General features: G+C 43.0%; 2 protein-coding genes across 4 annotated transcripts in view; one reads left to right on the top strand and one right to left on the bottom strand.

Annotated features, from left to right (window-relative positions):
• The window catches only part of MAML3 (mastermind like transcriptional coactivator 3), a 622,841-nt gene extending 617,862 nt beyond the window's left edge, over window positions 1–4,979 (top strand). For all 3 annotated transcript variants that reach the window (XM_049708996.1, XM_033402243.2, XM_004263581.4), the window contains one exon: window positions 1,512–4,979. In XM_049708996.1, coding sequence (XP_049564953.1) covers window positions 1,512–2,506 — 995 coding nt within the window. In that variant the 3' untranslated portion in view covers window positions 2,507–4,979. The remainder of the gene's footprint in view (window positions 1–1,511) is intronic.
• Window positions 4,980–9,106: 4,127 nt separating this feature from the next.
• MGST2 (microsomal glutathione S-transferase 2) overlaps window positions 9,107–16,918 on the bottom strand; it is a 30,479-nt gene continuing 22,667 nt past the window's right edge. Inside the window, exons 3-5 of the mRNA XM_004263580.3 lie at window positions 11,617–11,687; window positions 9,719–9,821; window positions 9,107–9,236 (exon numbers count right to left, since the gene is read on the bottom strand). Coding sequence (XP_004263628.1) covers window positions 9,107–9,236; window positions 9,719–9,821; window positions 11,617–11,687 — 304 coding nt within the window. The remainder of the gene's footprint in view (window positions 9,237–9,718; window positions 9,822–11,616; window positions 11,688–16,918) is intronic.

The raw sequence follows: 16,918 nt of genomic DNA, 5'->3' as shown, positions 1-16,918 counted from the left end.
ACAAGATTGCAAGTTGCAATATATACCACCATCCAGTGTTTAATCAGGAACTTTTTTTTAAAACTCCACTTAGATACAATTAAGCTCAAAACAAAAAATTGAAACGTTTCTAGGGATCTCCCCCCAGATCTTTCTGCTTTCCCCACAGTAACCATTTCATTTTTCAATTCAGCATGATATTGATCTCAAGCCACAAAAACTTGTCATAATCAAAATTCTCATAATTTTCTTTCTTAAAGAAAGAAAGAAAATATGGAGACATATTTGCTGCCCAGAAATCAATAACCCAATCAGGAAGACAAAAACACACTTCAGTTATCTGCCAAGGTGCCAGGCTTAATAAGGTTACACTATTCTCATCTGGTTTCTCATCCAGGTTCCAGGTAGGATCAAATTTGCTTATAGTATCGATTGGCTCCCATGCTGCACCTTTTTTAAATGTCCAGGAAAAAAACTATTTTTCTTTTTTTCATAGACTTAATCATTAGCAGGGACACAGAAAAATCCATTTCTGTGCACCTCCTAGCCCTTGACAACACTGACGGGTTCTAAGGGTGACATTTCTATTCTCTTGACTGGTGTAGAAATTTCCCGGAAACGTGTAAAGAAGGACTCACTCAAATGTCTAGTTAGGGTTGAGTGACTTGGCATTGATATTCTGGTCAACTTTTAAGCAGCGTCATTAAAACTGCCTTAGTGGTCATTGCTGATTTGAAGGAGTGGCCTTTGTTGGAGAAATGCATAAAGTTCATTGCCAAGTAGCAAGTAGGAGGATGGTTTCTTTTTCTAACTCAGGAAGCTGGCCAGTTCGCACCGACATATTATGATTCAGAGAATCTGGAGCATGTGGAAGTCTACAGAGTGGTTCCAAGAAATGTCCCATCTGTCGAAATAGCTTCTTAGCAGAAGCGATAGCCTTTAACCTCTCAAATGCTACTCAAGTCTTAGGGGAAATTAGCCTAATGGCCTTTATTGATAGTATTCTCTGCTGAACCATATTCCACTTCACAAATAGGATATGCAAAGTGATCAGCCATTTCTGCCTAATTTAGCCCAGGAGGTGAATTTCCTCTCACCTCCAAAAAGATGGTATCTTATTGGTTGAGGATGGCATCATATCAAGACGGGTGAGAAACGATTTGTTTCTGAAATGTGAACAAAAATAATATCAGGGTATATCAAATAGAAAAGTCAACTACAAAAGCCTATGTACTTCATGGTCCCAGTTTTCATGTGTCTATTTATATATTAATGTAAGTTAGCGGTGGTCATCTCTGGACGATGGGAATGACCTTAATTTTCATCTTTATGCTTTTCACTATTTTCCAAATTTTTTACAATCAGCATATGTTACAGTCAGAAAAATAATACTCTGGTATTTTTAAGGATTTATTATGAGTAGCTCCTTTCATCTAAAAGAATTTTGTCAGTCCCAAAGAAAAGTCCAACAACTTGTTACCATACATTGCTTGTAGAGACGAGTGAACGGGTCTGTCCTTTTCTCCCTGCAGGGTCTCCCCAGGACTTAGCAGCCGTGAGAAGCCAGACAGCCCTCCAGAGCATGCGAACTTCACGGCTGATGGCACAGAACGCAGGCATGATGGGACTGGGACCCTCCCAGAACCCAGGGACAATGGCTGCAGCAGCCCAGTCGGAGATGGGGCTGGCGCCTTATAGCACCCCACCTACCAGCCAACCGGGAATGTACAGTACGAGCACAGGAATGACCCAGCTGCTGCAGCACCCAAACCAAAGCGGCATGAGTATCCCACACAACCAAGCCCCGGGGCCGCGGCAGCCCACCCCGGGGCAAGGGGTTGGGATGGTGAGTGGTTTTGGTCAGAGCATGCTGGTGAACTCGGCCATCACCCAGCAGCACCAGCAAATGAAGGGGCCGGTAGGCCAGGCCTTGCCCAGGCCCCAGGGCCCGCCGAGGCTGCAAAGCATTATGGGAACGGTCCAGCAGGGAACACAGAGCTGGCAACAGAGGAGCTTACAGGGGATGCCTGGGAGGACTAGTGGAGAATTAGCATCATTCAACAACGGCGCCAGCTACCCACTGCAAGCTGGCCAACCGAGGCTGACCAAGCAACACTTCCCACAGGGACTGAGCCAGGTGGTGGATGCGAACACCGGCACGGTGAGAACCCTCAACCCAGCTGCCATGGGTCGGCAGATGATGCCACCGCTCCCTGGGCAGCAAGGCACCAGCCAGGCCAGGCCAATGGTCATGTCTGGCCTAAGCCAGGGCGTTCCCGGCATGCCAGCGTTCAGCCAGCCCCCGGCACAGCAGCAGATGTCCAGTGGCAGCTTTGCCTCAAGCAGCCAGGGCCAAGGCTATGAGCGGAACCCCCCTCAGGACCTGTCATACAGTTACAGTGGCGACGCAGCCGGGGCGTCCTTCCCCAGCCTCTCGGACAGTGCCGACCTCGTGGATGCCATCATCAAAGGTGGGCCAGGGGACGAGTGGATGCAGGAGCTCGATGAATTGTTCGGAAACCCCTAGTCAAGAGGGGCCCCGGCAGCCACAACTCTAGTGGTTAAAGCTTCAGCCGTGAAAGAGAAACAGGATGTTGCATCATCCTTGTTTTTTTGTTTATTTGACCTGCGTAATCTGAGCAAAACTGCAGCCGGCTGACAGTGGAAGATCCAGGTGCCAATCCACAGCCCCGCCGGGCCTCATTTCACCTGATTTTCACACAGCAATCAAGACAGACGCTCTGCGAATCCCGCTGCAAAAGAGGGGGGCGCACCATAGACAGGTGGGAAGGTGATTCCGTAGCCCCTCTGCTCGGCCCTCCCTGCGATTGTCCGGCCCAGCAAGAGCCGCTCTGGCCAAGACAGACTGCTGCCTGACCTGAGGTGGCCATCAGCCCCTCCTGGCCCTGGTCCAGAGGCTGTAGCTTTGGAGACACAAAGGAGAGAGAGCCCGGGACTGAGAGTCCCACGGAGCCTGCTGGGTGGTGGCACAAGCCAAGAGCACATGTCAGAAAGGCGCTGAACTCCGGCTACAAAGAGACGTCAGGCTTCAAGACATGCTATTGGGTCACAGGAAGATGTCACAGGAAGACACAGGATCCTGCAGGCCTGTCTCCTGCCCGTGATGACCCTCAGGAATTTTAGAGCGACTGCCTCACAGGGTGAGCTTGGAGAAGGGTCCTGGCAGTCCCGGGCGGGCAGCCCTCTGCTGGTGACCAGGGTGGCCGTCACTCTGGGGCGTTGAGCTGGAGCCTCCTGAGGACCCGACAGGACCCAACGCATCTTGGCAGTTCCCATCTACTCCTGGAGGCCGAGGATGGAGAGGCCCCGGCTGGACGCTCTGTGTCCGCTAGCACGGCTGCCTTTCTCCCCGGTCCCTGCCCGTATTCCTCCTCGCCTCTACCCCAGCCTGCACTTGCTCTTCCTTGCAGAGTAGCCAAGAAGAAATGAAGTTTTTGTCTTTAGGGAGCCCGGGCAGAGGGGAAATAGGTGCAAGAAGAACTTAGACAATGCCTGAGATGCAAAGGTGACACTGGAGTTTCCTTTCTCTGCCTGGAACTAAGTGGGCCACTCTATGCTTCTGGGACACCAGGGAGGACTGGCCTGGACATCGCTGGCTCTGGCTCCCTTTGGGAAAAGCCTCGGGGTGATGCTCTAAAGTCAGCCTGGCCCTTCATCCCTACTCACCAGAAAGACAAATCTCACACCCTGAAAACTGAGGAACTGAAAAATCAATTGCTCCGCTTCACACGTTTTTGATAATGGAAAGCAAGCAGGTATGGTTCCTTTCCTGTGGGCAAAGCGACCCACTCCTGAAGTTCTGTACGGTCGTTCTCCTGGTAATTCACTCAAGTCTGCCCTAACTGAAGTCTGTCTGAAGGGATCCACAACCTCCACTGTCATAAAGCTGATCTCATCTGTCTTTCCTCCCCTCCCACTCACGTTCTGGAGGCTGCGTGGCATAACCATTGTCCTAAGGGAGTGGGAGTGGCGGGAGCTTTCCTCCCGCCACCCCCTCCCTCCGCGTCCAAAAGGCAGGCTCGCTTCCGCGCACTCACGTGTAACTCGCCACATCAGAGCCCCGGCCCAGCCACGGGAGCCGGACTGGCTGCACTGGCGGCGGGTCCTGGGAAGGAAGGGGGTTCGAATGAAGAGCTGGGGCAGAGGATACAGAAAGGCGGCAGGCAGGCAAACACTGCCCTTGGCTTGCTAGCCAAGAACCAAGGTCCTAGCCCTACTCAGCCAGGGGCAGGATGGAGAACAAGTGGGCCACCCCTGGGAAGAGGTGGTGGGGGGCAGGCTGACTGTGAACTCCCGGTGTGGGGAGGGACACTGCCAGGGAAACTCTTGAGTGGAAACAGATGAAAACCAAAAACAAACAGAAGAAAGTAAACAAATGAGAAGACACAGAATATATAATTACCTTTTTCTGAAAGGTACAGGAAAGAAATGTATAAGAAATGATGAGAAACTGGAGGTGGTGATGGAGGGGGAGGGCCACTCCATGCTCTTTTTAAAGCTTCCTCCGAATGCTCAGTACTGGGACCAACTACATAGAGAGGTAGATTTTAACAAGGTGGTTTGGTTTTGTTTTTGTTTTTACTACGGTGCTGATGTATATGTAATGTCTAAAAAAAGTTATTTGTAAATAAGTTTTTACAATATGACAGATATCACTGGGTCTACTATCTGTAAAAAATATACATATAAATATATATATACTGTTTGTTTAAAATAGAGTATTTTTATTTCATTCCTTAACTCATCATCCCAGCAGTGGTATTGCACTTCAGATGACATCATATTACTAATTTGTACTGTATGACCTCGGGCAACTTCCTCCATTTGATTCAGATTTTTCTAGTTTTCTGTTTTTACTTTGTACATTGAGCATTGCTTATTTCCTTTTAAGAAATGTACAGAACTCTGAAATGTAGAAATGAAGTGATGTTGACATACCACTTTTAAAGAAAAAAACAAATAAAAGATCATTATCTGAACCAATCCAAAGTTGAGTGTATTTTAGGACTGTCACTGGAGCTCCAGCCTTAGTTAAGCAGATGGATTATGCCTGGGTTTTAACTGATTAACTGCAGTTCTTGTCTCAAAATTTTTATATCATTATTTAAACATTTAAGTAACAGTGGAGATCAATCATTCCCAGCCTTTTTAATTCCACCACGCTACTTAAATGTTCTAAATTTGCACTCCAGGAGATGTGGCAAAGGTAAAAGAAGAGAGTCTGGCCAGCACCACCCACAGAGAGTTGAATGTGCTTAGAAGTTTACAGCCCTCCAGACTGACGTTAGCCAATGACCTGCCAGGAGCATGAGAGCCCAGTTAACTTGCCTGGACAAACCCTGAGATAGCATTTCTGTTCCAAGGTCCCCTGCAGGGTCAGGCAGAGGCTGGGACTTTGCCAGAAGGTGCCCCCTTGCTTGGCTTCCTGCCTTTTTCTGCCCTGTTTCCCCCACTCCCTCAGTTTCCCCTCCTGGGAGCCCTTCCGTGACAAATCACACACATGTGAATCCACTCCACTTCTAGAAGACCTGACCTAAGTCTTCCCATCAAACTTTAAAAAGCATGGTAAAGCAACATGTTTCAAAACTGTCTGGGTGAAGCAGAAAAAGAGGCCACAAGAATAGAATAAGGTCATCATCAAAAATAGATCCAAAGCAAAGGTGAGTTTTGATATGTACAAACCAAGAGAAAGAATGAACTTGACTATGGAAGAAGAAGCCAGCCCTACCCATGGTGGGCTGTGGTTCCAGACCAGCTGACAAATAACACCATGTAGAAAACAATGTGACACTGGGCTTTGTCCCAGTGATATGGGCTCAGTGACATGAGATCAAAAATGAACTGATTTGCGGGTGGGGATGGGAAGGCTGACAACAGAATAAAAACATGAAGTCTGAGAAGGGCTCCTCGTCCTGATGAGGCAAAACCACATATTTTTACTTACTGCACTGGATGGATGGAATACCATTCTCCTTTAAAATGGTTTCTTATTTATAATCGTGTTGACCTTTATAAAGTCCCAGCGCAGCAAGTGTATAACGGGGGAAGAAGGAGAATAAACATTCTTTCCAAGAAGTCACTAGGCACTTGCCCCGTAAGGAGGAGGTATTTTATCACTGAAAGTTAAGGCACATTCAAAAGCATTAAAGGAGCTATTTCTGCCTTTAACCATTCTTTTCAAGGAAGGTTGTATCTAGAGAAAAAGGATAAAAAACAAATGACCTGATATTTTTCCTTATTAAAGACTTTTTTGGCCACACCTCCTCTACTTCCAATCCTGCAAAGTGCGAGAGGAAAAATACCTTGGAAGAGAGCAGGGCTGCTTGTTTGTGTAATCAGTCCTTCATCTTTCTAACTTATTTTTCATTTTAAGTTCTAAGGACACTATATTTCCATGCTGGTGTTCTCTGGACAAGTTACTACAGACACCTGTTTCATTTCATAACAAGCGGAGGTAATTAGGGCAACATTCACACACTTGGGGCCCAAGCGTCCCTGCCACGTCTAGGACAGCTGCTGGGCCAGAGCTAATGCTATGGCTCTATCCCTACCTCAGATCCCAAGTCAAGGATGCAGGACTCAACATAAAACCCTTCAGAGCTACTGAGAACCTGACTTTAGCTTTTAACTTCGCCTCAGATATTTAAACTTGTATGACAACCATTTTCACACAATCAGAAAAAAAGAATAGTACAATGAATAACTATACACTTACCAACTTGATTTGATACTTGTTAACACTTCACCGTATAGGCTTCACATACATATTTTGTGGAACCATTTCAAAGTAAGCTATACACGCCCAGTCACTTTACCCCTCAACCTCCCAGCATACCTCACCAAAGAATTAGGGCATTGTCTTTCCTAGACACAACATCATTATCACACCTAACACAATTAATTCCCTAATATCTAATTCTCACTCCTTATTCAAATTGTCCCAAATGTCTCCCATAGCTGTTTTTTTCTAACCAGGATTTGATCAAGGATCCCACATTGCCATTTGGGTTTTATGCCTCTTAAGGGTATCTTTTAATGCAGAAAAGTTCTTCTCCATCCCTTTGTTTATAACATTGACTTTCTGAGGCAAGGAATCTGATTTCTAAAAATAAAATCAGTCAATTTACTAATATGTAAAAGATATGTATGTCAGATCAGAAACTCACATCTCCCTGGCCAACACGTCTGCTCCCTGTAAAATCAGTCAATTTACTAATATATTAAAAAAATGTATGTCAGATCAGAAACCCACATCTCCCTAGCCAACACGTTTGCTCCCTGTAACCAAATTATAGGAATTTAAATCGTCAAGAGGTTGCCTTGGTGACAACAGAATTGGAACAAAGGAAATAAATTCTATAGTTCAGATATTTTTAAAGATAAAAAGCTTTGATATGCGGGTGGGACCATCTTCTTTTTTCCACATGTTGTTTAACCAAACTCTGTGTGTGTGTCTTTGTGTGTGTGTGTGTATGTGTTTATAGTTTACATCTTTAAATAGTTCCAATTTAAATGCAAGATAGAAATTGTTTAAAAATTCTCAAGTGTAAGATTTGGAAAGTTGTGGGTTTTTTCCCACAACTTTCCTGTGGGCAAAATGAGTTTGCAGTAATTATGCTTTATGGTCAAAAATTTGCACTTTACCCCCTGGCGGGACACATTAAATTTAAGTTCTCCATGAAAATAAAAAAAAAAAAAATTGCACTTTCTCTTCCTTTATTGTCTTCAATGTGTAAAACAACTAAAATGTCACAATACGAGTCACTATAACTGACTGAAATACTAAAAAGTAAAAAGACCACAGAATCATAGCATTTTAAAATATTAGCCCCATTTTACCTGAGAAGAAAACTGAGGCAGAGAGCTACACGGCTGTGGTAGCATAGCCAGCGAGTGGTAGAACAGGATTCATGTTGAGTGGCCCTGGAGTCTACACTTCTTTTGCTGCACAACCTCTATGGTGAGCTGCCTTATCCAGAGTCAAAGAGCCAGTTAGTGGGGGAACTGGGCTGATATCCAGATACCCCATTCCCAGACTGGTCGTTCTCAGTGTACTCCACGGTATTTAGCCCAGCTATTTGGGATGCAAGAGGCTGTTGTGTCTTCTCCCCTACTATTTTGGAAACGCTAGTGTTTTAATGCCTTTATTTTTCTCAATTATTCATAGCCTCTGTAACTGCCTTTGTACCCACACACCAAAAAAGGCCCAATAAAAAGTTTCTTGGAGATGCCTACACCAGATTCAAGGCTGTCACACTTTCTTTAGAAAAATTACAGAGAGCGCTTTTCCTGATGCTAAAAAGTTATATATGCTCATAATTCCATTCTGCTAAGGTCCCTGAAGACTCATTCCCATTTTACAGATGAAGAAAGTGAAGACGGGTCATTTGCCTTGTGCCAGACAGTGACTGCACATCAGGGTCCAAGAGCAGCAGGCCCCCAGCCCCGCGTGGCACGGGAAGTGCAGTGGAACCCAGTCTAGGCTCTCCAGCCATGACCATGACCCTCCTTCCCCTGCCCAGGGGCAAGATATTCCCTGAGCACACTTCTCTGGATGGTTTCTTAAAAATGACAGACCCTTTTTTTCCTTTTTCCTTTGTTCGTTACAAAGTCCATTTTCACAGCCAGATGTGTTTTGTGCTGTTAGTTGATGACTCTCTTCTCTGGCTACTTGATGTGTTTGCCTGACTTCCCTCACCAACTGTTGCATTCCTGCAACTAATGAAGTGGGCTCAGCTGCCTTATCAGCATCTATCTGGAACTTCCCATCAAGAGAGAAGCAGTCTTAGAGGTGAGTGATGGCAGTGGTCCACGGAAAGCCCTAGACACAGACAGGTCAGGCTGCTTTCTCCCTACACCGGCAGTCATGACTTTGGCATGTGCTCCTAAAACCAGGGCTCAACACACTTCCACTGATGCTACGGATCCTCCCCCCTCAGAGCAAACTTCAGTCGTTAAACTAACAGGAAAATCTAAAGGGGATGTTTCTACAAAGCCATTTCAAAAAGAAAGGAGACTTACTTCTTTTAATTGAACAAGAGGCACCATCTAACCTTCAGAGTGGAAACATCTTCTGCAAGCGTTTGAGCAAAGGGAGGGGGGAACGTTAGAAGTACCTCAGTTTCTTGGCAACATTGAAGTCCAGGTATTCATCCAGAAAGCTGTTTGCAATCCCCACGGTGCTTAGGACAGTCAACAAGGCCAAAACCCCCAGACTCAACCGGAAGCCAGTGATCCTGCAGGCGGATGTGAGAGAGAGAGAGAGGTGATAAATAAACTGGGCTACAGGGATGAAGCTGGGGAGCCTGGGGCAGAACTCTCATTGTGGACACTGCCCAGAACTTCCATGTTTTTGCCATTTGAAAATTTTGATTCATCAGATAAATTAAAGAGGATGCCTAGCCACAGAGGTCAAGTGGCTCCTTTTGAACACTCAAGGGATTATCAAGGCTGGGAGGGATTATTTCCTTGGTAAATTTGGGAGATGGTGCAAAATGTTTGCAAGGATTTAAAGTGTGGTGGTCAAAAGAGTGCACACTTAGTGTACAGTTTTATCCTTGCGATTTCCTGTCTCACACCTAGTTGTGGAGGACCTGATGAGACTTGGCCTCAGGCAACATAGATCACTTCTGCCGTCATAGCCATCAGTGCTGTATTACTCTCAGGAACAGGAAGCTAATATATAGACTCCATCCTGCTACTTTTTGTCTAAACACACAATTCTTGGGTGTTCCTTACCTTTTTTTTAGCAGCTTCTGAGCATCCGCAGAAATACTGGTGATGGACATATATGTACACCAGACTTAGACAAGTATCAAAAAACTATAGAGAAAAAAAAAAAGAAAAGACACAGAACATGATGGCAGCCTCTCAAAACATGGTGTGAAAATTGACAACAGTCACAGAACGTGTATCTGACAAAAGACTTGTGTGCAGAGCTCTGGCAATTCAATAAGGAAAGAAAAACAACTTAACGTTTTTAATGGGCAAAATATTTGAATAGAAAATTCACATAGCAAGATAAACAAATGTACCAATACGCACATGAAAATTTTTTCAACATTATTCAACATCATTCAATATCAGCAAAACTGCAATTTAAAACCACAACGAGGTGACACCACTTGCACACCCACCAGAAGGGCGAAATTTTAAATAGACTGAAGCATAAAATATTGGGGGTGTTGGAATCTCATACATTATTGGTGGGAATGCAAAACGATACAGCCACTTTGGGAAAAGTTCTGGTAGTGTCTTATAAAACTAAACATTACTTTCTGACCCAGCAATTTCTTCCTTTCCTGTGTATTTACCCAAGAGAAATGAAAGCACATGTCCATAAAAAGACTTGTACACAATGGTCACTACAGCTTTATTCGTAATAGCCAAACACTGAGAACAGCCTGGAAATCTATCCACAGGAGAATGGATAACCAAACTGTGATAACCATACAACAGAGGCCCACTGGCGAGGAAAAGAAACAGACAACTTCGTGAAACAAACAGCATGGTGAATCTCAAAAATATTTTGCTGAGTGAATGAAGCATTATACAAGAGTACATACTATGATTCCAATTATAGAAAGTTCTAGAATGGACAAAACTAAACTGTGATTTTAAAAATTCAGAGCATTGTCTGCCTCTGAAAGGGACTGGGAAGGACCTGGGGAAACTTTCTGAGTGGTTGTCACGTTCCATATCTTGATAGGGATTTGAGTGACACAGGTGTATACACTTGTCAAAACTCATCGGATGGTACACTTAAGATCTGTGCATTTCACTAAATACAAATTTTACCTAAAAGAAAGGTAAAATGTGGGGTTGTATTCTGCCATCCAGTCCAATGAAAACTCTCAATATCTTCCCTACACTAGGGACCCTCTGTCTTCCTCAGCACTTCACAGATGTAAATTACCAGAGCCCTCTTAGAAACACTAGAAGTCTGTCTGTGGGACTCCGATATGCTCGATAAAATGAAATTCTTTATTTTATTAGGTCATAAACATTTTTTTTGGCTTCTACTATATACCAGGTATTATTCTAAGGATTGGAGTTAGCTGTGAAAAAGATACAAGCTCCCTGCCCTTATGGAGTTTATCATCAAAGACAGACAACAAAGGGGAAAACAAGAAGAAAAATAGACTTGAACGTGCTGTGAAGGAAATGAAGGAGGATGGGCCGCCACGAACTGGAGGAGGCCGCCTTTAGGAAGGGTCAGGGAAGGCCCCTCTGAGGGGGTGACGCTTGTGCTGGGCCCCGAAGGATGAGAACAGGAGGAGAAAGGGTGGAAGGGCCACCTGGCCTCTGAGGAAGGGGAGAGGTTCTGAGCACGCTGCGGTTTAGAAACTCCCTATCTAATCCATTACTCCCAGAAATCCAATGAGAACTGTTCAAGGCAGTTAATAGGCAACCTACTCTGGATAAGAAAGAGTGCAAATTACAACAAGATACCCAAGATATCCTTTGACGCCAGAGTTAGCCTATCTGCAGCACAGTGTCCTTTGATGCAAACAGACAGTGCTTATTTTGTATAAAACAACTTCCAGGATCAGTAGATGTCTGGTTGCGTATCTGCTGTTTAACAGTTGTAAGGACCATAGTCGTCATTAAACTTACCTTGGTTGAAATACCACCCAGCCATCCACAACGTAATCATAAATATTGGGTAAAACTCCACACAGTTTTGTCTGCAGGAAGAAAATAGGCGGTCAGCCTCATTCAGCCCATCACAGTGAAATCCAAAGGTTCAAATGGCAGAGGCCGAGCCCCATTATCAAAAGGCACTTTTGTTATTAGTTGTGAATGTGGTCTCACCTGACAAGGGCCTGCCGCCTTCATTCTTGCCCGTAAGGGATAAAAATGTAAGTTAGAGAAAAGTTAAGTCATTCTCTAGAGGACATTTTAGCTGAAATTTCTCAGTTGACAGTAAAAATTACAGGAGGGGAGGTGATAGGGTTGCCTTTAAAAACCAGCTAGATTGGGGGTTATTTAAATCGTAGCAATCAAGTGTCAAACCCAAATGAGGCCACGAGAGTTATCAGAAAGAAAAAGGGATTGAATTTCTCCAAATAAGGTAGCTGATGCTAGTCTGAGCTCCCGTGAAAGGGGCGGGCAGAGTTTGGGTAAAGCCCTCAGCTCGCCAAGGATACCCCATTCAAATGGAAAGCAGATGTTTATAGAGTTTCCACATACAGTAGTAGCAGCACTACATCCTTGGAAACTTTTAACAAAAAGTACATGGGTTGTTGGGTCAAATACCTATAAACCCTGCTCTGTACTCGAAAGCTACTTTTCTCCTACATTGGGGAATGTTAAGTTGGACAAATGACTTAACCTCTCTGTACTTCAGTTTCCTCACCTGTAAAGCAGGAATGAATTACAGACACTGCCACAGAGGAAGGTAAATTCTACATATGAGATAATACATGCATGACACTTAAAAACTGTACCTGGGGCTTCCCTGGTGGCGCAGTGGTTGAGAGTCCGCCTGCCGGTGCGGGGGGCACGGGTTCGTGCCCCGGTCCGGGAGGATCCCATATGCCGCGGAGCGGCTGGGCCCGTGACTCATGGCCACTGAGCCTGCGCGTCCGGAGCCTGTGCTCTGCAACGGGAGAGGCCACAGCAGTGAGAGGCCCGCGTACCGCAAGAAAAAAGAAAAACAAACTGTACCTGGCACAAAGTAAGTATTCAATAAATATTAGCTATAATTATTTGGGTGAACTGTTAATTCTGTGTTCTGTTCCTGCAAATAAATTAGAATTTAGCATATTAGATTTGAAGACAAAATCGCACGTCATTTTCATTCTGGATTCCCCCACATACAGTTTGTTCCAAGTTTTTAAAAAATCACTGAATTAAATTGCAATGACGCCAAAGTTAGCCTATCTGCAGCACAGTGTCCTTGGATGCGAACAGACAGTGCTTATTTTGTTTAAAACAACTTCCAGGGTCAGTAGATGTCTGGTTGCGTATCTGCTGTTTAATAGTTGGAAGGACCATAGTCGTCATTAAACTTACCTTAGTTGAAATACCATCCAGCCATCCACAATGTAATCATAAATATTGGGTAAAACTCCACACAGTTTTGTCTGCAGGAAGAAAATAAAGACGTGGGTTATTTTATGAAAAAAACTATAAACCAAAGCAGTGAGTTTTCATCTATAGGTACATGTGCACCCTCTTCTTACAAAAATAATTATAAGAATTAACCTAAAGAGCATAAATGTCCTTACAGGTAAAATTAGTCTTTCAAGGTGGGACTCAAACATTTTTTAAACCTCAGAGCAGGGCTAAGAATCACTCTCCTACATGTAAGTTGCCAGCAATAGAAATGAAGTGTAGCTCTTTTCCAGAAGACAGGCCTGGAGATGGTCCTGATTCCGAGCCTAAAGATCATTCTGTATCTTATCTAAAGAACCCAGAAAATAACTCAATTCATGTTAAATGGATTTCTTCCCCAGAATTCCCTTGCATCTACTGCCTTCCATTTGAGTTACTCAGCACATTAAAAATGGTTTTTAAATAATTCCCCTAAAGCCTCCTGAAATAAATGAATGAGTGTATTTCATTCCCATTTTATGGAGGGAAAAAAAACTAAAGACTGAGAACCCAAGCTGATGGATGCCTTGCAGAGAAACAGAGGTAGTCTGTGTCATCTCCAGATTCCAAAGCTCTGTCCTAATGTCAAGTCAAATAGCTTCTATTCATAGAAGACTTGGATGGAAAATCTGACACTATTTTAAGCAAAAGGGAATGCTTCTCTGGGAACTATAATTAATTCATCTGCACCTAGCAAAAGGAAAAAAGATGAACTATATTCATCTTCCTTCCTGTGCTACACCCCCAAGTGATCTTGGTTAGGTTGGCTGAGCTCTTTCCTGACAATATCACAACCAGAAAAAAAACTTTAATGTAATTCATAATGAGGTTTTGAGTTGATCCTGGTGGAAGAGTCATAATCTACAGGATTAGAAATGATCCTACATGCTTCCTTAAGCCGTACAGCTTAAGTATATAAGGTTATGAGGCAATTGACCCAGAAACAGTTGATTCTGGTTCTTGAAGGCTGAGTCTTCTAACCCAGGTCACCATGAATGATTCTTCCTTCTTTTCTTCCCTTTTCTTTTTTCTCTTTTCTTTCTTAATGAAAAAAAAAGGTGTTTTGTTTTCTTTTCTTTTGTGACCAAGATGGTGACATGAAGGCTCTTAAACTTCCCTCCTCCCACAGATGCACTGAATGTACAGATACACACAGAGCAATTTCCTCGGCAAGAAATCCAGAAGTCAGCTGAATGACTCCTACACATCAGGCAAATAAGAAAATAGCCACACTGGCAGTTCCCTGGTGGCCTAGTGGTTAGGATTCCAGACTTTCACTGTTGTGGCCCAGGTTCAATCTCTGATCAGGGAATTGAGATCCTGCAAGCCGTGTGGCATGGCCAAAAAATAAATAAATAAATAGTAGCCACACTGAAATAAGCAGGAGAAGCTGAGACACACTCTCATCATAAACACCACCCCTGGCACAGCACAATACATTCAGGAGAAAATCCTCAACCCCCAGCTTCTCCCTGGGGGAGAAGCAAAGGGCTTAGATTGCATATCTAGCACTCCAACTTTTAAGACTTCCACCTGGGAGCTGGGTCCCCAAAACACCTAGTTCTGCAAGCCAGTGGGGCTTGCATCCATGAGACCCACAGGACTATAGCAAACAAAGAAGCAATTCTTAGCAGAGCACATGAACACTCAGTACAGCTAAGCCTCCAGGGCTCAGTGCAGAGGGAGCAGGCAAAAATGCCTGTCTCCAGTCTTTCTCTAGAAAGGGTTTGACTGCATACTTTACAAGCTGATGCCTGGAGACCCAGCTTCTAGTTTAGCACATATCCAAGGGCTAGCTGAGATCCTCTCTGGAGCCCAGGGGAGCTCATGGGCACTTCTCTTGCCTACTTCCTTCAGTTTGCTCCACTGATAAAACCAGATTGCCAGCATCTGTCTGGAAGGAGTCTGTACACACATCTGGCAGCCCAGCTTTTGCAGCTTCTCTCGGAGGGACCGGCCTCCAAATCACCTAGCTCTGATAGCCAATGAGGCTTGCACTCACAAGTCTCACAGGACCATAGCAAACAAAGAAGCAATTTTAAACTTTGCAAGCCAGAAGGGAGTGGGAAGATATACTCAAAGCGCTGAAAGAAAAAACTGCCAACGAAGAATACTCTACCCTGCAAAGTTGTCCTTCAAAACTGAAGAGATGAAGAATTTTAGAAACAAAATCTGAAGGAGTTCATCACCACTAGACTTGATATAAGAAATGTTAAAGCGAGGTCTTCAGAGAAAAACAAATACTGTATGATATCACTTACATGTGGAATCTAAAAATTTACAACAAACTAGTGAATATAACAAAAAAAGAAGCAGTCTCAGAGATATAGAGAACAAACTAGTGATTACCAGTGTGGGAGGGGGCAATAGAGGAGTCAGGGAGTGGGAAGTACAAACTACTGGGTGTAAGACAGGCTCAAGGATGTATTGTACAACATGGGGCATATAGCCAATATTCTGTAACAACTGTAAATAGAAAGTAACCTTTGAAATTTTTATTTAAAAATTAATAAAAATACTGACATATGTAAAAAATACAGGTCCTCAAGTTGAAATGAAAGAATGCTAATTACTAATATGAAAATATATGAAAGTATAAAACTCACCAGTAAAGGTAAATATATAATTTAATTCAGAATTCTCTCATATTGCAGTGATGGTGGGTAAGTCACTTACAACTCTAGGATAAAGGTTAAAAGACAAGAGTATTAAAAACAAAACAATAATAATTTATTAATAGCTATACAATATTGAAAAATATCAATTTGTGACATCAAAAACATAAAATGGGGAAGGACTGTAAAAATATAGAGCTTTTGAATGCATTCAAAGTTAGGTTGCTATCTGCTTAAGATGGACTGTATAAATATAAGATGTTTTATGTAAGCTTCTTGGTAACCACAAAGCAAAAGTTTATAGTAAAAAAAAAAAAAAGTCTATAGTAGATATACAAAAGATAATGAAAAAGGAATCAAAGCATAGCACTATAGAAAATCATCATATCACAAAGGAAGAGAGCAAGAAAGGAACAAAGGGATTACAAAACAGCCAGAAAACAATTAACAAGATGTCAATAGTAAGTTCACACCTATCAATAATGACTTTAAATGTAAATGAACTAAAGTCTCCAATCAAAAAAACACACAGTGGCTAAATGGATAAAACAATATAAGACCCAACTATATGCTGCCTAAAAGAGATTCAGATAAAATAGACTTTAAGTCAGATACTTTAACAAGATATAGAGATGGTCATTACATAATGACAAAGGGATCAATTCATCAAGAAGATATGACAAGTGTAAATATTTATGCACCCAACATTAGGGCACCTAAATATATAAAGCAAATATTAACAGATCTGAAGGGAGAAACAGACAGCAATACAATAAGAGTAGAAGACTTCAATACCCCACTTTCAACAATGAATAGACCATCCAGATGGAAAATCAATAAGGAAACACTGGGCTTAAACTACACATTAGACCAGTAGACCTAACAGACATATTCAGAACATTCCAGTTAACAACAGCAAAACAGACATTTCTTCTCAAGTGCATATGGAATAGGATAGATCAAAAAATAAATAAACTCAAGAATATTGAAATCATATCAAGCATCTTCTCTGACCACAATTGTATGAAACAAGAAATTAATTACAAGAAGAAAACTGGAAAATTCATATATATGTGGAGATTTAAAAACATGCTCTTGAACACAAGTCAAAGAAAAACATCAAAAGGGAAATCAAAAAATATCTTGAGACAAATGAAAATGGGGACACAATATACAAAAACTTATGGAGTACAGCAAAAGCAGTT

The sequence above is a fragment of the Orcinus orca genome, chromosome 4 (genome assembly GCF_937001465.1).
Source record: "Orcinus orca chromosome 4, mOrcOrc1.1, whole genome shotgun sequence".
NCBI classification, from domain to species: domain Eukaryota; kingdom Metazoa; phylum Chordata; class Mammalia; order Artiodactyla; family Delphinidae; genus Orcinus; species Orcinus orca.
This window is presented reverse-complemented; position numbering and strand designations above follow the sequence as displayed.